The sequence below is a fragment of the Lactuca sativa genome, chromosome 8 (genome assembly GCF_002870075.4).
Source record: "Lactuca sativa cultivar Salinas chromosome 8, Lsat_Salinas_v11, whole genome shotgun sequence".
NCBI classification, from domain to species: domain Eukaryota; kingdom Viridiplantae; phylum Streptophyta; class Magnoliopsida; order Asterales; family Asteraceae; genus Lactuca; species Lactuca sativa.
In genome coordinates, this window is record NC_056630.2 from 23662864 (window position 1) to 23688866 (window position 26003).

At 32.8% G+C, this 26003-nt stretch overlaps 2 protein-coding genes and 1 long non-coding RNA gene across 4 annotated transcripts; 2 read left to right on the plus strand and 1 right to left on the minus strand.

Moving 5' to 3' along the window:
• Positions 1-11794: 11794 nt before the first annotated feature.
• On the plus strand, positions 11795-21280 carry LOC111888978 (uncharacterized). Of its 2 annotated transcripts, XM_042897075.2 has the most exons (8): positions 11795-11930; positions 18776-18914; positions 19226-19496; positions 20058-20139; positions 20216-20306; positions 20387-20541; positions 20616-21007; positions 21109-21280. In XM_042897075.2, the coding sequence occupies exons 2-8, from the start codon at positions 18789-18791 to the stop codon at positions 21135-21137; spliced, it is 1146 nt and encodes a 381-aa protein (XP_042753009.1). In that variant the 5' UTR covers positions 11795-11930; positions 18776-18788; the 3' UTR covers positions 21138-21280. The 2 variants fall into 2 exon arrangements, with proteins under 2 accessions (XP_042753009.1, XP_042753008.1); XM_042897074.2 differs by having other exon boundaries at positions 20616-21280.
• LOC122195309 (uncharacterized) lies at positions 13230-18769 on the plus strand. Its single transcript, XM_042897076.1, has 2 exons — positions 13230-13464; positions 15704-18769. Exons 1-2 carry the CDS (start codon positions 13230-13232, stop codon positions 16135-16137), a joined length of 669 nt encoding a protein of 222 aa, XP_042753010.1. The 3' UTR covers positions 16138-18769.
• Positions 20112-24829, minus strand: LOC122195310 (uncharacterized). The gene is made up of 4 exons (XR_006185585.2): positions 24429-24829; positions 24120-24281; positions 20660-22230; positions 20112-20522 (listed from the first exon to the last, which is right to left on the minus strand). It is a non-coding gene; the product is annotated as an uncharacterized LOC122195310 (long non-coding RNA).
• Positions 24830-26003: the final 1174 nt, after the last annotated feature.

A 26003-nucleotide genomic window follows, 5' to 3' on the forward strand; every position in this document is an offset into this window, starting at 1 on the left:
GATGTGTTGGGTCCTAGTCGTGTTACATTTGATGATTACTCAAGGTGTACCTAGTTGTTCTTAATGAAAAATAGATTTGAATTATTTTCTATCTTTAAGTCTTTTTGGTCTGAAATTAAAACTAAATGCGGTATTCCTATACGTATCCTACGAAGTGACAATGCAAAAGTTTATGTTTCAACTCTGTTTCAATCATTCATGACCTCAGAGGGTATGCTTCATCAATCCTTATGTGCACATTCATCAAAACAAAATGGAGTGGTTGAACGGAAAATCAAACACTTAATCGAAACAGCACGTACTCTCCTTCTTCATAACTATGTTCCACTGCGTTTTTGGGGATATGCCATTATCACATCATGCTACCTAATTAATCGCATGCCTTCTTCGGTATTAAAAAATCAAATCCTTCATGCTTTATTATTTCCTACTCAACAACTGTTTTCCCTTCCGCCTCACATCTTTTGTTTGCATTTGTTTTGTCCATGATCTCACACCCGAAAAAGATAAACTACACGTAAAATCTTTCAAACGTATCATCTTGGGTTATTCTTGGACACAAAAAGGTTACAAATGTTTCTCTCCTGATCTTGGACGACATTTCATTTGCGCTGATGTAATCTTCTTTGAAACTACCATGTTCTTGAGTCATACCGACCGTAGTAAGTGCTCTCTTGATTTCATACTTGAAGATGATCCACATAACCCACTAAACTTCCACTCTGAGGATCAGATCACAAATCCAATCAATGATTTGTCACCACCCGTGGACCCTATCACAAATACGCCACCACCTTTGCCTACTTACCATCGACATCAGCCGGTCCAACCGACTGACTCTTGTTTCGATGAACATTCGTTTGAGCACATGACTTCACCCACAACAGAACCTTTAAGTGAGCCTGATGAAACTACATGCCTACCAAACTCCCCTGCTATGCTGATCATCCCTTTAGTGTTAGATCCTGATTTAGACCGTCCCGTAGCTGAACGGAAAGGTACTCGTTCCACTCGTAACCCTTATCCAATTTATAATTTCTTGAGCTACCATCGTTTATCCCCTTCCTATACTACCTTTGTATCGTCTTTGTCTTCTGTTTCCACTCCTAAAAATCTAAGGGAGGCTCTTATAGACTCGGGATGGAGATAAGGCAATGTTCGATGAGATGAATGCATTACATTCTACTGGTACTTGGGATTTGGTTCCGCTTCCTCCTAGAAAATCGAAAGTCGGTTGTTGTTTGGTTTATACCTAACACCGTAACATATTTAGACATTGTACTCTTATTTATTTTCCTATCGAGTCGTTGTACTTGAAAATCTATACAACATTGATTTTGCTTACCACTCGTAACATTAAATTTTCAATTTACTTTCCGTTTACTTTTGTGTGTGTGTGTGTATATATATATATATATATATATATATATATATATATATATATATATATATATATATATATATATATATATATATATATATATATATATATATATATAAAGACCATCTACTTGGAAAATCTACGCAATTATAGCATTGTTATTTCAGTTATAGCACTATGGTTTCAATATGTAACCTATTAAGATAATATAACTTATGCAATTATATCATTATTATTTCAATTATAACATTATATATTCATTATTTAACCTATTAAGAAATTGTACTTTTATTTTGTTTTTATTACTTACACATCGTACTTTGAAAATCTAAACAATTATAAGATAGTACTTCTAAAACATAACATATTAAGATATTTTTTTCTTCCTATTGTGGCATTGAACTTTGAAAACCTAAACATGTTAGGTTTTGGTTACCACTTCTAGCATTATACTTTTACAACTTTATAAACATGTTTTATTTTTTTTCCTACTTTTAACATATACTGTGAAAATCTAAACACTTATAACATAGTACTTTGCACTCTGAAATTTTAAAAATTGATTTTGGTTACCACTTATAGCAGTCTACTATCAATATGTTTCGAAATCTATAATTTTAATTGTTTATACTGTTAAGAATAAAAAACTTGGTAATCAGTAATTGTATTTTCACATATTATGTAAATGGGTTACATGGGATATATACAGAATAATATTACACGTGGGTACCATCTAATATATGGTAATTATTTATCTAGTCTAATATTCCCTCGCAAGCTAATTTCGGGAAACGATCTTTAGCTTGTGTCTTAAATTGAAGAATCTTTGAGAAGATAAGGGCTTTGTAAAGACATCTGCAATTTGATCATCTATGAAGATAGATTGTACTAATAGGTTTCCTTGAGCAACTTTTTCACTGAAAAAAATGAAAATCTACTTTAACATGCTTTGTACATGCATGAAACACTGGATTGTAACCATGTAAGTTTAGCAATCGTGTCAGCTCAAGGTAACAAAGTTATGTATATAGCATATCCCCCCGTGGATTGACAGTTTTCCGGACAACTAGCCTAATCAACGTCAGAAAAAGCACTAAGGTTATTGAAAACAAAATCGGTGTAAGCATGAAGTGTAGTTCCAAGGTAATGATGAATTAGCAGGCTACACATCGATGTCCCTTTTAAGTACCTCAAGATTCGCTTAATAGTTGACCAGTGATTAACAATAGGTTAGTGCATGAATTGACATACTTTATTAACAACATATGCAATATCAGGTTAAGACAAAGTGACATACCAGAGTGCACCTACTATTTGACGATATTGAATTAGGTCATCAAGTGGACGACTGCCACCAAGGGAAATATTAGCATTAACAACAATCGTTATAGGCATAGGGTTGACTTTTGATAAATTTTCATGTTCAAGTAACTCCAAAATATATTTCTGTTGTGAGAAAATTATGTCCTTTCCACATGGAATGATTTCGATCCCTGGAAAATAGGGGAATCGACCCATATCTTAAATGGAAAATGAATGACCCAGAGTGTGAACCACCCGATTAATCACCTCTAAGTTACTCCGATTAAGATAATATCATCAACATAGAAAAGCATGTAAAGCAATGTGCCTCCTTTAGAGTAGGTAAAGAGTGATGGATCTGTTTTGGATCCATGAATGCCACGTCCCTGTAGAGAGCTGGAGAGGCATTGAAACCATGTATGTGGAGCCTGGTTTAAACCATATAATGACTTGTGTAAAAGGCGCACACGTGATCTGGTTTTTGTGGATCAACAAAACCCTATGGTTGCTGTAAATATAGCGTCTCTTGTAGGTCACCATGGAGGAATGCATTCTTAACATCAAGTTATCATAATTGCCAATTTTGTGCAACAACTAGGGAGAGAATAAGGCGAATTGTTGTTAATTTCACATCAGGACTAAAAGTCTCATGATAATCTGCCCCTTGTTGGTGAAAACCTTTTGCAATAACCGTGCTTTGTAGTAAGTTTAGGATGGGGTCGTAATTTTGAAGGATGGGAGCGTGGTGGTGGGCTGTTTTGAGGTTGGAGTTTGGTGGAATAGGATTTGAAGATGAGGAAGAGGTGGGCAATGTTTGAGTGGTAATGGATGTAGTAATGGTTTGAGGATGAGAGTAATGCTCGAAGGTGGAATGGTAGTAGGATTATTGTTTAAGTGTGAGTGTTGAACATATATTTTAGGTAGTGTAGGGTGAGCGGTGGTGAGGAAGTAGTGGGCGGTGGTGAGGTGGATGTGACGTTAGGGGATGGTTCGAAATGTGGATCAAGAAGAGTGGAGACAGGTGCTTCAACGGTTTCAGGTGGTGGAGTGGGACATGATGAATAATGTGGTTATAGGAACAAAGAGTTTTCCGATGAGGATGTAAACTTAGTGAGAGAAAAGATTGTTCATTGAATCGAACATAGGGGACAATATAAATGCGTTTAGTTTGTCGATCCAAGCAGTGATAGCCGTGGTGAGAGGTACTGTATCCAAGAAACACACATGGTGTAGAATCAAAGTCCATTTTGTGTTTGTTGTATGGATAGCATCCTAAATAATATTCTTAGTTTCCAAATTTAGCGGAATTAGCCCTTCAACATTTAAATTTCGAATTAACTCCAATATGACATTCTAAATATTTTTTTAGTTTCTTATATTCTAATCCAACCTTATGTGATTGAATTTTTACTATCTCTAAATTCATATTAAATGAATTTATCCAAATATCAACATTTAAATTTTGAATTAACTCCAATATGACATTCTAAATATTTTTTTAGTTTCTTATATTCTAATCCAACCTTATATGATTGAATTTTTACTATCTCTAAATTCATATTAAATGAATTTATCCAAATATCATTCTTTAATTTTCAAAATCAAAGATTTTGCCCAATCTATCATCAAACTAATTAATTATTTTTTTATTTAATTATTTTTAAGTGATAAACTTTGAAAATTTAAATCCACCAGTTTTATTTTATTCAATTATTTTAATTTATTTTATCCAAATATCACTCTTTAATTTATTTTAATGTTGGGACACCCAACAAAATCTACATTAACAACTTCTTTTGAGTGTGGTCGATTGATTTCTTCAAGAACATCCCTACCATCTTTTTTCTGTAAAAAGACCACAACAAATGCCGAGTTTAAAAGGGGAGAGATTTAAAATAGAAATACTAGATATAGAACTAATAGTAAAATAGTTGTAAATTAAAAAAAATCTTATAAAGGTAAAGAAAGTAGCCAAAACCTACGCTGCTTCACTTCTCACATGTCCAATAAAAACTTGAGTGATAACCGTGCTTAACTACAATATTAACATTACCTTTGTCGTCCGGCCTTGAGCTTCCATGAAATCAGAAAAAGCATGCATTAACATATCTTCCTCAGCCTACAAAAAAGATTAAAATCATAATAAATCAAGCAAAGTTTTGGATATTACACTTAACAATACATGCAAAGAAAAAAAAAACAAAAAAACAATCACCTTAAGTTTTTGCCATTCATGTGACAATGATCTACTAGCATCCATAAGGAGTCCATCCTGTTTCTCCAAGTGTCTACATTTAGAACAAGAACATTATGTGCTACTAATCATATAAGAAAAATAATTATTTCAGCAAAACTTACTTTAAAATCTCTTCATATTTAAGGTCCATTAGATTATGCGATCTCTATTGATACCCTGAAATCCTAGCCTCCAACCTTACTTAAACATCAACCGAAGGTTCTCAAAATCAGGGATGATCTTCAAGTATTGTTGATTAAATAGGTACTCAAATGAGCATAATAAAGATAGTAATGTAAATATTTTTTGGAAAGAGAAGAGTGTCTTCACAATTTAAGGGCACAAGACACGCAAGTTTTTGGAGCATTGTACTTGTCTTCTGTTGGAAAACATACGAATCTTATGAAAACAGAGAAAGGACATTGCACTCAATGCATGTCTTAAAATAACTTATTCATGCAAATTGAAGCTATGGTTTCCACATCCAAAACTATTTAACGAAGATTGATAAATTTACTCTTTAACTATTGACATAAATAATTAACCGAAAAAAAAAAGCGGTTTGAATGAATATTAAAAAGAAATTAAATTGATATTAGCATTATTTTAAAGGTATCAAAACATATATAAGTGCATTAAAAATTTTCTTATGTTAAACATTAATCTTCTAGGTAAATTAACAAAATTTGATAAAAGTGGGGAAACAAGTTCATTAATCAAATTTTTTTTAAAATGAAACACTTCGAATTATGGTATTAAAAAGCAATGCATTAACAAATTTAGTGTAATTTGACGAGTTACTAGTGATTATACTAAATTAAGTAAAAGAACATAGCTCTACTTTTTAAAATTCGATTTAGTGTTAGTGTACACGTAGTTAATACGTTTCTCATAGACCACATCCACATTGTGTAACAAAAGTCGTTAGCCACATATGCTATTCAAAAACAAATATTTACCCAAAATTTAAACCTCCAAAACAACGTTTGATTTATTTAATGTTTTTTATTACTATCCACATTGACCAATGACTTTGACTGTGGTGGCTCAATATCTTCCAAAACACTTGTACCATCTTGTCTCTGCAAAATTCGAATTAAGAAAACATATTAACTTTGACCATAAACGTTGACTAATAAGTAATTTCAAAAATGATTCCATATAGCTAATAAAATTAACCATTTTTAATTACAAAATTAATATCACCTTTGTAGCCAGACCTTGAGATGCCATGAGATCATAAAACGCACGCATTAACATTTCTTCCTCAACCTACAAAAAGACTAAATAATTAATATTTCTATGATATTTTCCATGTTTTTTTTCTTCAAAATGCCAATTTTACACTTTAGTTGCGTGTTATAAAAAATAGAATGGAAGTCAACTATAAAAACTAAAGAATATTTTAACTTTATTTATATATAAATCAAGATTAAGAAAAGATGTGTTACCTGAAGTTTATGTAATTCATGTGACATTGATCTATAAGCATCCATGAGGAGTTCATCCTGTTTCTCCAAGTGTCTACATATTAAAGTTAAAGAATAATATTATTATGTACTGTTATTAGTCATTTTTGATTAAAAAATATTTCAAGAAAACTTACTTTAACATCTCTCCTGTGTATTTAGGATCCATCAAGTGCAGATTCTGAAAAAAAAAAAAAAGTTCTCAAAATTAGGGATGACCTTCAAGCATTGTTGATCAAATTAACATAAAATAACATGTGTTACATCAGAAATTGTATGAGAACAAGATAGTAATGTGAATAATATGTGGAAAGATAAATTTTTATGCATAAAATCTTTGATCTTGTTCTATGATTTTCTTGTTCTTGATCATGCTTCAGTTTAGATCCAATTCAGTGATGGGTTAGTAATACAATCATAGCTCCAAATACGAATGCAATTTCCTCTGTTTTCAAAACAATGTCTTACTTAAAATACAATTCTTCTTAACGATTGAATTTCAATTTTCAACCAACCGAACATAAACTAGCAAACCCTAACAATTCAATAACTACTTGTAAAAAATTAGCCATGGAAACAGAAATTATAAGTCATTATCAACAAGAAAGTACATTGTAAAGAAATCAGTTATATCAAGAAACAGTCGGAAGGAGAATATTGGGGAAGATGTTGAAGATGGAGGCTGCTGTGGCGCCGGTGTTTTGGAGGCGGTGTGAACCAAATAAGAAGAAAATATAAAACGATGTAGGGATTGAGGGCTAAAAGTACACACAATGAAATCGTTCAAGCCCTTTGTAAATAAAAAATAAAAATATATATATATATATATATATATATATATATATATATATATATATATATATATATATATATATATATATATATATATATATTAAAAACCAGTTGTGATAAGGGTTGATTACAACAAAATGCTAAATACAAATGATTAGACAGCAAGTTTATTTGAATTTAAATTTCAAAATAAATTTTTTTTTTAAAAAAACATGAAAAATTAAATTAAAATTATGTATTTGGTTGTCAGACCCGTGTATAACAAAATGTTAAATACATTGTTATTTCTTACATTCAACCCTTACAAAAACAAGCTATAAAAGCAATCCTCACCAAGTGACAGATACATAATCAATAAAACCAACTATTGTCGATCAATTAAAGAAGATGCTAACTGTTATGACCTAGATTAGGTGGAAGAACGGGGACTGGATTAATGTACTTCAATAATGATCAAATGAAGAAAACCAATGAGAAAATGGATGAATGCTACCTTTGTGATGTTGTCTCTATCCAACATTACCCATAAAACATTCTATCACTTTCATGTCAACAAAAAATTAACCACAACAAATCAGTAAAAAATCAGACGAACTAATGATTTCATATAAATGAATTACATGAACTATTGATTTCAGCTACAAACTTTTCAGTATATATCAACAGAAATCAGTCCATCAAAATTTTCATAAAGACAACATCTGATCATCAGATGAAATCAACACACAATTCAATCAGAACATCATCAATTTCAACAAGAAATTGTCATTTTCATCAGAGTTGGAGGAGGGTATTGGGACCTTATCCTCGATTTCAGAAAAAAATCAAAGAAAAATTAGGTATTTTTGAAGAACGGATTACAAACCTGTAGCGGTGGCTTCGGAGGTGCGGGAGGGTGGCGACGATCGGAACTGTGAAGATGGAAAGGAACAACGTGGAGGAGGCGGAGGCGAATTCGATGTTGGCGACGATAGCGGGGATCGAAGTTGCAGCAAATGGGGGTTGAAGAGAGGCGTCTGCACCCGAGGAGAAGAAAATAAGGAGCGTGAAAAGGAGGCGTGTATAATAGGGCAGGAACGTCTTTTTTTCTTTCTCAGACTTGGGTTTATGTGTGAATTTTCCAGAGACATTTAACCAATTAAGAGGTATTTTATAAGAGGTAAAGAGGCTATCAAACATTCCATATCTTAATTTTTAAGAGGTTGCCTCTTAATTTGTCTATTAAGAGGTAAACAAACAGCCCTTAATGTATACACAATCTAAACTATATTACTTTTTGGGTGCATTATCCCTAAAAAAAACATGTTTCCGAGTTGTAATGGGTTATAGGTCTAAAAAACAACTTTTTAATCTTTAATGTTTTGGTCAAGACTAAACTGCACAAATGGTCCTGTGGTTTGCTCAAAATTGTCATTTTGGTCCCAAAAAGTTTGGACTACCACCACTGGTCTAAAGTTTTCATTTTGTTGTTTGTTTGGTCAATTTTTTCAAAATGACAAATTTACCCTTTTTAATATGATTTTCTCTTTTTTGTTAATTTTTTTCCTGATTTTCATATTTAAAAAAATAAATAAATTAATTAAATTTCTCTCTCTCTCTCTCTCTCTCTCTCTCTAACAAATCAAAATCTGCAGTCGATCGTCTAGATGTTCATATCCAATCACCAATTGAAATCAATAAACTCTTTAGGATTTTTCAAAACTTCATATTCAATCTCCAGATTAACCGTGAACAGAATCAGTTAAATTTATGGGTATCTTCAAACCTAGAACCTATAACAAAATCATAAAATTTGTGGGAATCTTCAAACCCAGAACCTGTAACAAAATCATCTTCTTTAACCTAACCTAGGAAATTTTTAGATATCACCATGGACCAATTTCCTCAACACTAAACAAATGACAGAGCTTTGACTCTATTTATATATGATATTGAATCGATGACATAACTGATGATTCTTGAGTTATAGAGAAGTAATCCTAAAACTTTTTTTGGTTTTTGTTTTCTTGAACTTGGACTTTTCTGGTGATGATTATTGATTCTTGAACATGGATGTCGTAGCTGATGATTCTTTATTCAGAGACTTGACGATTGCCTTCGGTATTGCATTGTTGTTGGTAAAAAGACATCCCCTTCAATCTGTTGCTGCTTCCAATCAGGACCCTCTTCTCAATCAGACAAAGGCAGAGGACCGGAGTCCTTATTCCTCCTTCGTGTGTTGCTGACCGATTGAATCAGAAGAAGAAAGAAGACGATGACGGTTTCAAGATGAACAGAACACAAGGCTTAGCACTGACCACGCCGTCTCTCGACCCTCCTGGCTCCATCAAACGACCCTCAGGTGAGCTTCAACTTCAGAGGCTGCGGCCATTCTCATTTCCTAAAACCCTAGGGTTTTCAGAGGTTGCGGTCGATTCAATCCCTAGCTTTGATCTTTGTGTCACAGCCTAGAACTTTTAGGGTTAGGGTTTCACTGCCAGAGCTTCGATCTGGTGGCGTTCGTCTTTTCTGTCCGTGGTGTTCATCTTTTCTGCCTGTGTTGTTCACGATTTCCGGCGAGAGTAAAGCCTGGGTGAGGGAGTAAGGGTAGTGACGTTCTCTGAGAGAGAGAGAGAGAGAGAGAGAGAGAGAGAGAGAGAGAGATATTTTATTTTTATTTTTTTTATTTTGTTATAAAAAAATTATAAAAATAAAATAGAAAATGAATTTTTTTTCTTTTTTTCTTTTAATCATAAAAAGTATTTAAATAACAAAAAAACTGAAAAAGAAAAAATAAGGGCAAAATAGTCATTATGAAAAAGTTTATAGAAAAGTGGATAAACTCTCAACAAAATGAAAAGTTTGGACCTCTGGTGCTAGTCCAAACATTGTCATATTCTTATCTTTTCACCTAAAATGTAATAATGGAAGGGGTATGACAATAAAAAAAAGGTGACAAGAATATCTCCCTATATTATATATATATATATATATATATATATATATATATATATATATATATATATATATATATATATATATATATATATATATATATATATAGAGAGAGAGAGAGAGAGAGAGAGAGATTATTTTGTTTCTTACATCTATTGTGTTCCCCGTAGGCACAATTTTGAACCAATGGATGAATAAAATGAAAGATCATGATCTGAGGGTCTACGATAGTATAATAGGATAACATATATCATATAATCACATAAATTTCAATAGAATAGTGTTTTGGTCAGTTAACTTATATTAAAAAAGGAAAATTTCAGATTTAAGGGATAATTAATTTCCTTTTTTTCAATCTGCATTTTTAAAATTAATTCAAATTTAATATGTTTATATGTAACTATTTTGGAATTTGATATGTTTATATGTTTAACGTCAATAACAAAAAGACTACAACCAAAGGTTTTTTTTTTGTTAACTACATGTTTGCAAAAAAAATTAATCGTCGAGTTGAAATTATCATTTACCTGTTAAATAAACTATTCGCAGGCTGTTAAAAAGAAACTAATCATCATATCCGTGCCGCTGCATCGCGCAGGTATATATATATATATATATATATATATATATATATATATATATATATATATATATATATATATATATATATATATATATATATATATATATAAAACAAGGGCATAATTTGAAAAACAATAAAAATAGATTATTATTATCAATGTTTTAAAAACCGGTTTTTTAGTTGAACCGGTATAGCGATCCGTTTCCGGTTCAACCGGTTTAACAGGTTTGACCGCCGGGTCAACCGGTTTCTATAATTTTCATTTTTTTTCTTATTTTTCTGCACATACATACATATATAAATTATGAATTTGACGTCTACAAGTTCAAACATTAAAATATATATAAAAATAAGTTGTAGATCAATATAAATACATTAAAACAACACATAACTATAAGTTTTTACATCAATTCACACACGACAAAAAGAAAATAAAGTATAACACCAAAACAAAATATAGTTTCAAATGAATACAAGTGCATCAAAAAACATTATAATATTTATCATATGTTTTTATTTAAAGAAATCTAAATAGATGTGAAAAAATTCACCAAAGTTTATTATTGAAAATGGTTTTTTTCTATGTATTTTTATTTAGTTTAACAGGTTCAACCGGTTTATTTTGACCGGTTCAACCGGTTTTTTCTAAAAACCGGCCGGTTTAATCCGGTTCAGAAATTAATATAAAACCGGTGATAGTTGAACCGTTCTCTTCCCCGGTTCCTGGTCCAACCGGTTCGACCGGCCGGTTCAAACCGGATTTTAAAACACTGATTATTATACGTACACAATAAAAATAAAATAGATAATATATATATATATATATATATATATATATATATATATATATATATATATATATATATATATATATATATATATATATATTAAGGAAATGAAAAAAAAGAACAGTAAACGTAGGCTTTGTTTCTCAATTTCGCCCCTGGACTATGTTCATATTTGTTTCCTTATATTTTTGTGAAATTGTCTGTGTTGTCCGTTTTCTTGAACTCATTTATTGGGAGTTCTCAATTAATATGGTTGGTGAAGAAAGGTGGGATAAATAATATTTTAATGTTTGACATCTTCGTGTCATTTGTTCCCCAGTTCCATGTGTTTTTTCTTCTGATATTTTCCTTTTGGATTCGTTATCTTTCTTTCTTTTCCATCTGTCTTTCTTTTTCTCTTCGTCATCTGCAACAGTGTATCGATTTCGCTCTTCGTATCATCAAGGTAAATTTAGTCCGTTCTTCTTCTTTCCTATACTTTTTTCCTATTTTTGGTTCGTTTGTTGTCGTTGTCTGGTCCTGTTTCCATGTCATGGCGGTTCCGACCAAGCTGACCCGTCATGACGCTGCGTCGTCGTCGGGTGGTGTTGATATTGGTGGTCGACGAAAGTATCGGCGTCTAGATCGACTATCTGTACTTCCCCAGTACCACGACTGTGGTGATTGCAGTTGGGTATGTGAATTTTGTGGTGCATTATTCTGGTATGTCGAGAGGGTTGTTAATGTGTCTACCGCTGCTCACGCACGGTACACCCATTGTTGTAGAGCTGGCACCGTTGTCCTTCCGTATCCTTCTCCGTTTCCAGCTCCGTTTATTGTGTTGTATGAAAGTCGGAATTTTTTAAAAGATATTAGGGCCTATAACAGTATGTTTTCCATGACTTCCTTTGGGGCTAATATTGATGAGGATGTGAATGATAGTCGGGGTCCCTATGTTTTTAAGATATCAGGTCGTCAGATCAGTCACAAGATTGGTTCTCTCTCTCCTGATCCTGTCAAAGGTCCAAGGTTTTTGCAGCTTTACCTGTTTGATACAGATCACAAAGTAGAAAATCGATTGCGGGCTTTTGATGATCTTAAAGGAAGCAATTTGGACCCAATTGTTGTCAGGTTTTTGGTTGACTTCTTTGCTGCTAATAATGAATATGTGCGGACTTTCAAGACTACAAAACAGATAGCCGAAGGAAGTAATTTACAGTCTTATGCGGTTCGATTGTTTAACATTGTTCCTGACCGTAGGTATGATCTGCCCTCAGCAGGTTCGTTGGGATGTATTGCGAGTGGTGATGACACGACAGCTACCACATATGACATTATAGTCCACTCACAATCTGGTCGTCCCCAACGTATCAGTAAGCTACACCTGAGTTATATGCCTTTATAGTACCCCCTTTTGTTTCCATATGGTGAAGAGGGTTGGTCACCCCGTTTGAAACTTGGTAATCAGAGGGGTGCAGCTGCTCAAAATCTTACTGTCAATATGTATTATGCATATTACATCCATGCCCGTCAACATATCTGGTCTCCAATTGTAAATTCATCCCGTCTCTTTCAACAGTATTTAGTAGATGCATAGACATGTATAGAAGAAGGCCGTTTGGAGTACATTGTAAAACATCAAGCAAATCTTCGGTCCGATTACGTTAGTGGTCTCTATGATGCGCTTTCAAAGGGGGATAGAGAGGCTGTTGTTGTTGGGAAACGTGTATTCTTGCCTGCATCGTTTATTGGTGGTCCCCGGTTCATGTACAGTCATTATCTAGACGCCCTTTCCATATGTAGGATCTATGGCAACCCACAGTACTTTATCACGTTTACATGCAATGTGAAGTTGCTAGAGATCACCCGCTATATGGATGCACATCATCAGACCGATCCCCATAGTAGAGCTGATATCATTGCTAGGGTCTTCAATATCAAAGTTCATGACTTTATCCGGTTTCTTAAGGAAGACAAAACGTTTGGCGTCGTTGAAGCATGTATGTTCTCCATTTGGTTTCCCTTTTACCTTCAATATGTATTATGTGTATTTCGTGAGATTTAAGATATATGTGTGTATGTTATGTGTATGTTAGTTTGGTGTTTTACATCTGAATTGCAGTTCTTTTCCTTTTAATTATATATATATATATATATATATATATATATATATATATATATATATATATATATATATATATATATATATATATATATATATGTTGGCATACAGTTACACGTTTCTACTGTTTCCACTGGTCTGATCAGTTGTGTATTATACTTTCATTTGTTTAAAGGATATTTATTTCCACTTTAATATAATATATAGTTTCTTATTCACTAGCTTATTTATACATATGTATTTCTAATATTGTGTCTGTTTTTACGAAATTAACCCTGAATTGGTATGTTAACTCTGCCAGCCCTCTATGCAATTGTTTGTTATTGTAATTAAATTTTTTACTTCCTATAAATTGTATCCGTTTGTGGTAAAGACTATGTGTCTTTCCAAAATTACCCTTCTATCAATAAGTTGCTGCTGCTGCCCCTCTATGGTAGAAAGTATTATATTTTCATTTGTTTTAGGAAAATTTGATTCCCTTTTTATATAATATACTATTTATTGTGGAGTAGGTTACTGATATATATATGTGCTTCTAATATTTTCTCTGTTATTCCGAAATTACCCCTAAATTGATATCACTTCTGCATTTTATTTTTTGTTATTGTTACTTATTTTTTTAGGTTCCTATTGTATCCGTTTGTGGTACAGACATTTTGTCTTTCCAAAATTACCCTTCTATTGATATCTTGGTGCTGCAGCCCCTAAGGTTTCTTTTCCAAAATAAAAAAATATCCCTTTCGTGGTATTAGGTATGTTAGAAAGATGTCACTCCAGACAAAAGGTTGGAGAATCAAGTTCAATTGTAAATGAATTGTGTAAATTTATAAATAGGATTTGTTGAATGTGTATATACAAAAATAATAACGTTTTAAAAATTATAAATATATTAATAAAACAAAATGTAAAATTATTGTTAGTTGTTGTTATTTTTCTTTTTTAGCTTTCTATTGTTTCCATTTGTAGTACAGATTATGTGTCTTTCCAAAATTAGCCTTTTACCGATAACTTGCTGCTGCTGCCCCTGTATGGTAGAAAGTATTGTATTTTCATATGTTTAACGAAAATTTGATTCCCTTTTATATAGTATATTGTTTATTCTGGAGTAGGTTACTGATACATGTGCACTTCTAATATTTTCTCTGTTTTTCCGAAATTACCCCTCAGTTGATATCACCTCTGCATTTTAATGTTTGTTATTGTTATTTTTTTTATTTAGATTCCTATAACTTCTATCTGTCTGTGGTACAAACTATGTGTGGTTCCAGAATTACTTTTTTATGGATTAGTTGTTGCTCCTGTCTCTGTATGGTAGAAACTATCATATTTTAATTTGTTTACACAAAACTTAATTCCCCTTGTATATAATATACGGTTTGCTATAGTGTAGGTTACTCATACATAAGTATTTCTGATATTTTATCTGGTTTTCCAAAATTACCCCTGAATTCATATCACCTCTGTATGCAATTGTTTCTTATTTTTAATTTTTTTTATATTTTGTCTCTTTTTCCAAAATTACCCCTCATTGGATATGTTACTACTATGATCTGTGTATGCGGTTGTTTCTTATTATTATTATTATTTTTTCGTCCTACAAATTCTATCTATCTGTTGTTTCCAGCCACTGTATATTAACACTGTTTGGATTCTATTCATTACTCTTATTTTCTATCTGTCCTTCCGTTACTATATCTGTAACTTACATTTTTGTTGCCTCTTCGTCGATTACGTCTGTAACGACATATTCGTTATCTTAAATTTTTTATAGTTTGAGTCCATGTGTTATATGTAATATGTGTGATTGTTCATTGTAGCTGTTCCATTTTACGTTACCTTTTGCAATTCCTGTTTTACGGTTTTTCTTCCATATTTTGTTCATAACTGTTTAAGAGTTACGTTTGTACGTATATTTTCTGTGTTCGTTTTTAGTATTTTTTTTCTCACAGTTTAATACTGTTGGCTGTTTGTACAAATTTGCTGCTCTCAGTCTGTTATGATTTAAATATTTCATGCTTTACAAAAAAATATCTGTTTATACCTATATCGTCTTTTATAGCAAATGTATTAACAACTTAATACAACTGTTAATTGATTTAATCTCTACATTATCACAGATCTCTATACTATTGAATTCCAGAAAAGAGGACTTCCTCATTGTCATACCTTGGTGTGGGTGTCAGCGTCAGATCGGATAAAAATAGGAAGTGATGTTGACAGGTATATCACAGCTGAACTGCCAGATCCAGTTAATGAGGCAGAATTATACGAGACGATAACAAGCTGTATGATCCATGGTCCATGTGGACCACTTAACCAAAAGGCTCCATGTATGAAAGATGGTAAATGCAGTAAACACTTCCCTAAGCCATTTCTTCCTGCTACATTTTTGACACAGATGGATATGTACGGTACAAACGTAGCTCAACTGCGCACTACACTAGCCAATATGGACAGATTGTTGACAATGGATATATTGTGCCCTACAACAAAAGGCTTTGTTCACGATTCCGTGCACATATTAATGTTGAGTACTGTGGCTGGAGCATGATGATTAAGTACCTATTTAAGTATATTTCTAAAGGTCCAGACCGTGTTAGATATTGTATCAAAAAGGCAGAAGCTTCACATGGATCATCCAGTTCAATGCCTACTGATAGCTTTCACAGATCTGCAAATGAAGATAGTCGTCCTATAAATGAAGTCCAAATTTTTTCGGATGGGCGATATATATGTCCACATGAGGCAGCATGGCGGATTTTGGACTTCAATATACATCATCGACATCCATCTGTTCAGATTCTAACCGTTCATGAAGAAAATATGCAACAATTGATCTTCAAAGGGGACAGCTCCATACCCGAGGTTTTATCTAATCCAGTTGCCAGCATAACAACGCTACTTGGATGATTCGAAAGCAACTCAAGGGACCCTAAAGGTCATGAATTGACATATCTTGATTATCCAAAAAGTTACAAATGGGATAAAATAAGTAAGAGTTGGGGTCGGCGGGTTTATGAATCATCAAAAGCGGTAGGCCGGCTAGTATTTGTACATCCGACATGTGGGGAATTATTTTACTTACGGATGCTATTATGTCACCAGAAAGGATGTACATCGTTTGATGACTTGCGTACCGTTTCTGGTACTGTTTACCCAACTTTCAGAGCTGCCAGTAATGCACTTGGATTGATAGGTGATGATATCGAGTGGTTGACATGTTTCACAGAGGCTTCAGTCTGGGCAACTGCATCACAACTACGATCGCTTTTCTGTCATCTACTGTTATTCTGTGAGGTTAGCAATCCACTTTTGCTGTGGAATACAGCGTGTGATCAGATGAAAGACGATTATTTACATTGCCTCACAACTGAAATACCAGATAAGACAGTTGCTTCTGTTGCAGAGATAGTTGAACAACAACTGCTTCATGATTTAGAAGATACACTCCGTTAGGCGGTCCCATCAAAATCGATGGTAGACTTTGGCCTTCCTCTTCCAGTTCCGTCAATGGATATGATTGCTGTCCTACGAAATCAACTGCTCTTGGAAGAAATGAGCTACGACAAGGAAGCACTACTGAAACATCACAATGATCTCCTACCAAAGCTAAACGGTGACCAGCGATCAGTCTACAACAAAGTTGTTACTTCCATACAAGACAAAAAAACAAACACTAATATTTGTCTATGGACACGGTGGTACTGGTAAAACATTTTTGTGGACAACTATTCTTTCACATTTGAGGTCGAGTGGCAAGATTGCTTTGGTTGTTGCTGCTTCTGGATTCGCATCGCTTTTGTTACCCTCTGGCACGACTGCACACTCAAGGTTCAAAATACCTATCGATTTAAACGACAAAAAGTCATGTGATATAAAAAAACGCACCTTCCTTGGAGATCTTCTGCAACATACAACACTCATTATCTTGGATGAGGCACCGATGAGTAACAGAAGGTGCTTTGAATTTTTGGACCGTTCACTTAGAGATGTCCTGGATTGCGACGAAAAACCATTCGGAGGCATATCTATACTCCTTGGTGGTGATTTCCGCCAAACTCTTCTTGTTCTACCAAAGAGTACACGTTCCGAAATCATAGCATTAACTCTACCAAGTTCGTATTTATGGAAATACTTTAGTATTCACTTCTTACATACGAACATGAGACTAGAGTCCTGTGATGTAGTACCTCACGGTACAATGTCCTCATCGGATTTTGCCACGTGGCTGCTGGCTATTGGTAATGGACTTATAGGTGTACCTGACAAAGATGACCCACGGGACACAAGTTGGATACAAATTCCACCTTCACTTCTAATTTCACCTTCCTCCAATTAATTGCAAACCTTAATAGATTTTGTCTATGGGGATGGTACACTTAAGCAGCCGACTGCAGGAGACCTTTCATCAAGAGCAATAGTTTGTCCCAAAAACGATTCAGCAGATGAGATAAACACTCATGTTTTAGAAACGGTCACAACAGCTGCGAAGGTATAAGGTAGCACAAACTCCATGCAGCCAAATGGAAAACATACATCGGATTTGGAGGGGCTCTATCCAATTGAATACCTAAACCAACTAAGCTTTCCAGGAATACCACTACACGACCTTTTACTTAAGGTCAACTGTCCGATAATGTTGTTAAGAAACATAAATCAAAAAGAAGGCTTATGTAATGGTACCCCTATGATTGTGTCACAATTGTTACCAACTGTTATCGAAGCCACAATCATAACCGGTACATCCATCGGAAAACGTGTATATATATACCACGCATAAAGTTCATACATAAGTCATCAGATCTACCATTCATCTTTTCGCGAAAACAGTTTCCAGTTAAGGTTTGTTACGCAATGACTATCAACAAGAGTCAAGGGCAATCACTACGTAAAATTGGTATCTATTTGTCACAGTCTGTCTTCGCACACGGACAACTTTACATTGCCCTTTCCCATGCAACATCACCGGATTCCATAAAGATACTAATAAACAACACTGACACAATGAAAACCAACATAACAAAAAATGTTGTCTTGAAAGATCTACTGCAGAAAGTTACTTTCATGAACCTTACTACTTTTTACTTTTTTCATACATTCTTTGCTATTCCAAAACTCTTTACATGTTTATTCACTTTTTTATATTCATCTGGATATACTACTGACCTCCATATCTTTTCTTATATTAGAGAGACCACACAAATGATGACGAGTATCTCAGAACTCAAAGCTGAGGGTATCGAAGGGCCCTTACATGATAGAATCCTACGTAAATGGAAGCACGATGTCCGCCAATATGAAACCTGGTACCTGGCTGTTGACAGATTTGTAAGTTCGTACCAAAACATATGACAACAAAATGGGTTGAAAGTTGAAAAAAATTCAGCAAATGAAATATGTACCAACCAACATGCCATACCTGTTTATAAGAATACAACAATAACAGTTTCTGAACATGAAGTTTCATGCAATTAAACTTCATATCAACCAAAGCATTACCAATTGCCTTTTAATATTGATGAAAAGAATTGCTTTCTTTGTTAAAAAAACATATACGATTACCGGTTAATATGAGTACCTAAGCCCAAAAACACACCTAATAACACTGATTATAACACTATAATAATCTGTTCGTACAGGCTGATGCAATTCAAATTCTTGGACAACGAACAAATCAGAGCTACATTGAATCCATTTTTAATGATTCAGAGTGTTATGTCATATCTGATTACAGCTGCCCAGTGTTAGACAAGTATCAAAAGGTTCTTGAAAATGACATCTACATAGATGTTGGTCTGAAGTCTATCATACAACCAATTCCAGACACAACAACAATTCCAAAAAACTGGTTTCGCTTTGTTTCAAAGTCGCATCTGATAGAACTCGGAGAAACACCACCATATTATCCAGGTATTCTTCACAATAAACAAGTTCATAGTACCAGTACTTTTTACATACTTATATTTCCTTCTAAACATACTTCATTGGTGTTCTATCAAAGATAAGAGATTGCACGAAAACAAATAAGGAACCGTTTGTCTTACTTATTCTCACAGATGAAAGGTATATATATAATAACCATCAAACTACACTTATAAGTTCTAACATCACTGTTTAGCACCAAAAACAACCAAAATTTCAATAGTGGTAGTGACCTCGCAATCAATCTATGGAGAGAATGCATAACAAATCCACATAAATTCAACTGTGCCGCCCTGGATCATGCGGCTACGCCAACTGTTGTTGCAGTAACAAACCTAAAACCATCAAAATCTAATGGTATCCTCTTCTACATACTAGCATACATACATACATACATACATACATACATACATACATACATATATATATATATATATATATATATATATATATATATATATATATATATATATGATATGATATGACTATGACTATGACTATGACACTGTATCCTCTGATGCCCTTAATCACCAACTAACTTCCATACAGGAGCATTACGATATGGGTCATCACATGCTACACATATCTATGTGAATCCAGATATACCAGAGACAACAACACTGATTAATTTGTAAGTGACATACATTACAGAACAATATTATCCTTCATATCATCGATATCATATACCAACAAGTATACGACCTCAGATTCACAGGACCCTCAAGGCCAGTGCCGGCACCATCTGGAACCCCCTCAACCTTACATGACATGAAACTAAAAACCCGATCTGATCTGCTGGTAAGATGATATCACTAATACAACTTTTTACAAATACACAACATTTTGTACTCCCACAACCAGGTCACCTTTGCCTATAGGATAAAACATTCATGGTCCAAGCTTCAATCAAGGACTTTCACTTCCAAAACACCTGGTACCAAGCAACATGTCCGATCTGCAAAGATCCGATTTTCAGAAGAGGTTATGACTGGTACTGCATTGCACATGGGCTGACTGAAAAACCAAACTACACGTAAGTATATACTCAATCAAACAAAAAACAACTCTTCACCAACTACACAATTTACAACTGTTCTATATCCATAGGTACAAATTGACAGTAACCATTACCGACACTACAGACACCATACCTCCAGTTGTATCCGAAACATCATGTCGAAAGTTGTTAAAGTCATCACTTGACAAATACATATCCGACAACCCCCACACAAACAGAAACAGACTGCCTGCAATCATCACCGATCAAAAAGAACAAACAAAAACAATGTTTATCCAAATGTTGAGGGCATCAGCACCTAACAACATCCGCTTCATAATAATTGACATCGATGACCCAACAACAACACCAACACCAGAGCCACCTGTTCCGACAACACCAGCCCTATCACGGATGACAAGAATGCGAAAAGATAACACATCAACTGAAGAAGACAGAACTCCTCAATCCATCGCACGTGCTCTCACCTTCAATCCACCAGGTAATAACCCAGTCTACCAATATCTAAGATAAAAAATATATATATTTTCCACAACGAATGCTAACACTTTTCCAATTCACCTATCACCGGCCCACCACCAGCAAAAAATCAAAAACAGAGCAGCAAATAGTAAATACCACAAAGCTGCACTTTCAACCCAATGTTTTGTTTCGAATGATATCATTATCGTTTTGTAACAAATGTGATAAACAAGTATCCTATGTATAAACACTCCATCGCAACATCCTGCTATCCGAAACTATAATTAGTCAACACTGTTTGCATGCTTGTCCTAGAAGAAAAAATTTATTTCCTTCCTCTATTAATTAATAACTCACTTATATACAACAACACAATTATTCCCGACCTAAAAACAACTTTGGACAAAAAGACAAATATACCCAGTAAGAAAAACAAATTGTTACAAAATATTATTCTATTTAAACCTGAACAAAAGAAATGAGAGAAGTGAATCCTAAATCCCAGCACCAGTAATTGTTGTTCACTTTCTATCCGTTACAGATACAAAACAGCCACTATCTATTTCAAATATATAATTTAAATAACTTAAGTTTACTAATTTCATTGTCTAATGGTATCAATTTTATATTTGTTCCACATCAATAATAAACAATTGAAACAGATAATAATACATAGATATATGCTCTCTGACATACCAATCAACGCAAATGTAAGTACCAAAAGAAATGTACCCAATTAATGGTAAGTTATTAAAATTGACCCCATGCAGTCAAAGATCTGGACAGAAATTGCTAATTGAATACCACACACAAACCCAACAATCACATCTATCAATTAAAGGAAAAAAAGGTCACAGCAGCCACCCTATATCCATTACTTCCCAGAATAGTAATCAATTGTCCCTAATTAATACCATCCAACAACCACAATCCTCCATTATAAAATCCCACAGCAAACTCATCGGCTTCACCAACAAACACAACACACAACATATGGAAGTCATTATGTAGAAACTGAAGAATCAGCTGGAAACAATGTAAGAGTCGTTAGCCTTGGTCCAAAACACATTCACCAGCATCAACCAGTTAAGACAGAAAATGATACAAGAAAGCTCCTGAGGAAATGTCGTACATACATGTTGTCATCACGGAATCACTCATCAACGACCTCGACAAGAACACTGTGTTGATGCTGGACATTTTCCAAAGCATGCAGGACAACATGAGCGCGGCAACAGACATCTGCAACAAAATCATTGAAGACCACCACACACCATGAACAAGAAACTCTTCCTACACTTTTTGTAATCGAATGTCATTCAGACTCTTTTGTAATCGACAACCTTTATCACTTAATGAATATTAGCTTTTCCTCCTTATAAATTACTGTCTTTATCTACCCTATAAGCATATTAATCACCTTCTACACTTATCAATGTTTGTAATGACTTTCTGATACCCTCTGCCTCCCGCGGAGCGGAGGTTAGGAATCTAGTTAAAATTATTTATATAAAACAAGGGCATAATTTGAAACATGTTTACAAATTAAAATCAAAATTTAATGAGTCAACTGTCTTAATATGAAAAATAACAGAAAAATAGGTTATAACAAGGTGTCATTAAGATCATTCTTTTTATATCCAACAAAGTAGATGTTATTATGGTGCATGTCAATCATAAGTAATTGCATAATTTTAGAAAAATACATATATATTAACAGGTGACAAAAATGTAAAAATCGTCGTTGTAATATGTATTTTTTTAGAAAAAAAAACGTCCAAACTCTTAAGGTTGTGGATTGATGGTCCTTTTGAAAATCTTTCCTTGCTTATTTAATCTTTCAGAAAACTGAAAATACCAAATTATCCATATGATGTTTTTTTTGTTTAATTTAAAATTTTATTAAATTCAAATCTCTCTCTCTCTCTCTCTCTCTCTCTCTCTCTCTCTCTCTCTCTATATATATATATATATATATATATATATATATATATATATATATATATATATATATATATATAGGTTCAGGTTCACTTGAGACCATTCTAATTTTGTGAGACCGTGAGACCAAATCTAAAAATAATTTTAAAATGCAAAATAAATTGAAAAATCCAAAAATTCTTTTTTTAAATATTATTTTCGGAACTTGAATTAACTAAAAAAAATAAAAAATAAATAAATAAATAAAATTAAAAAAGAATCCCCTTTTTTTTTTAAAAGACGTGAAATATTTTAAATAGAATATTACACTGACATATTCTAAAAAATAATTTTAAAATGCAAAATAAATGGAAAAATCTAAAAATTCTTTTTTTAAATATTATTTTCGGAACTTGAATTAACTAAAAAAATAAAAATAAATAAAATAAATAAATAAAAAATTCTATTTTTTTTTTAAAATACGTGAAATATTCTAAATAGAATATTACACTGTACATATTTTAAAAATAACTTTACAATGCAAAATAAATGGAAACATCAAAAATTTCTTTTTTTTAAATATTATTTTCGGAACTTGAATTAACTAAAAAAATAAAAAATAAATAAAAAAAATGCGTCTTAAGGTTTCACAAAATTAGGCCGTCTCAAATGATGTGAACCTAACCCTATATATATATATATATATATATATATATATATATATATATATATATATATATATATATATATATATATATATATATATATATATATATATACCTTTAGAATAATTTTGACCAACATTTACAACTTAAAAAATTACTTTTATCTTTAAAGTTAAATGCAAGGATGAAAGAGAGAAGCAAATTCTTTAGTTTTGATAACAAAAACTAACAACACAAAAATCCACCACTTGAACTGAATTTTGGACTTATGTTTTATTCTTCAAAGAAACCCATGATGTTACAGTGAAGTTTATGAAATTCTATTTCTTTTTATGGACCTCGATGAATGATCATGCTCATTGTAAAAATTAGTTTTATATATAGGTGTACAAATTCTGTAGTTTTCAGTTTATCAAGTATACAAAGCTCAAAACTTTACCCCAAATATATTCACTAATTCACACTTAGTTCTATATATAGGTCAAATAAATAATTCCAAAGTCTATATAAAAGATTTGTAATGCAGCTACAATTAAGGAATTTTACCTTGTGGATATGTTAATCACATCCATTTTTCTTCCGAGACCACCGATTCCAATAATCAAGGCAAGATAAGAAATGTCCGTGGGATCTCATCTTGTTACATGTAGTGAAAAGTAGGATTCCACAGAGATATGGATCCGATCCCAATTTCATATCATTAACAAACTACAACACCATAAAACATATACACAGATTAAAGCGCGATATATGGATTCGATGTTCATTACGTTCCCTCAAATTAATTAGGATGTTTGGAATTGGAACAAAATAAGAAAGAAGATCCGGAATACCCTAGAAATTAAGAAACCATACCTCGACTCTCTTCACTTCAGATCTTCTTTCATTCGCACGATGGATAGAGAGGATGGTGGTGTTGCAGAAAGAAGAAACTTGTTATCGTCAGAGTGTGATATCTTTCAAATGTGTTTCTAAACATTTTTCTTAACTGCAGAAACTATGCACTTAGATTTTTTTTTTTTCAAAAATACATATCATCGTCGGATTTAAAAAGATGAGAATCATGGGTTTCTTATAATATTGGGTTGCTTGTATCAGTACACAAAATATGCAATGTAAATTAAAAGCTGCAACAAGATATGGATATCTTGCCATGGTGAGAACACAGAGAGAAAATAAAGAAAGGAAACACAAAATAGGTGAAAGAAAGGGCAAAAATGTCCTTTGCTCTCTTTTGAACCGAGATTTTCACTGCAAGAAGTAGATTTTTATTCTCTTTAGTAGAGTAGGCTTTTTGCCATCTCATGATAAACAGTGAGCAAGTATTCTCCGTTTGGTATGTTTCACAACTATACCACTTTATTTTTTTATTTTATTTTTATCTTTTCATATTTTTGAAATAGCACTTTTTTTTAACTTACATTTAAGTATTCTGTTTGACATTTAACACAACTTAAAATAAACTCTATTAATTGGGTCAAACATTTCAATCCAACAAAACATATTTGATTAAATGGATTAAAATTTCAAACCAACATAACATTCCGGGTAAATGGGTTGCTATTGGATTAACTTATGTTTTTCTCCAACCCAATTTATTAAATAAATAGGTTAAATCCATGTTATCATTTTTCAATCACTTTTCGACAACTTTGATAGCTAATCGAGGACTCTGGGATGGTTATTGACAAGGTGGGAAAGTCATAGATCATTTTTCGACGAAACAAGATCAAAGACAGGACCCACAAGGCAAAACCTTCGTACATGAAATACAATCTTATTAGTTACTTATTAGGTAGACATAGATTAGCTAATTGGGTTTTTGAGCCCATATTTGCTGTATATGGGTCCGTTGTTGCTGTTGATAAATCTCAATCATCCAAATACTTGGTGTATGTTAGAAAGTTTGGTTTATCATTGTCCAAATGTTTTTACTTTAGTTGAGCCAATCGACTGTGATTTTTGTGTCGAACTACTTCCTTAGTTTGTTTACCTCTTAATTGGAAAATTAAGAGGCAAACTCTTAAATTTTCAGATTCAATTTGTTTTTTAGCATCTTAGTTTTTAACTCTTAATTTTCTAAATACCTCTTAAACTTTCATATATGAAACCATGTCTGAATTTAAAAAATAATGCGTCTTTTCCTTTGTGATCTAAATGTTTTGGTTAGCTTTTTTAGCACAAAAGTGTTTTTTAATAAAAGTGCTTATTGTCTTATGGCTTTTAGGAAAAATTGATTTTAAAAAGTGTTTGGATAAGAAAAACTGTTTTTTAAAAGTAAAATGGTTAAAAAGCTAAAAAGTATGGATTTTTCAGTTTTTTAAAAGCTTTATTTTTTCCTATCCAAAAAACTGTTTTAAAAAGTATTTTTCAAATAAACAAACAATTTTTTAACTTATTAGCTTTTTGAAAAGCTAAAAAACTAATAAG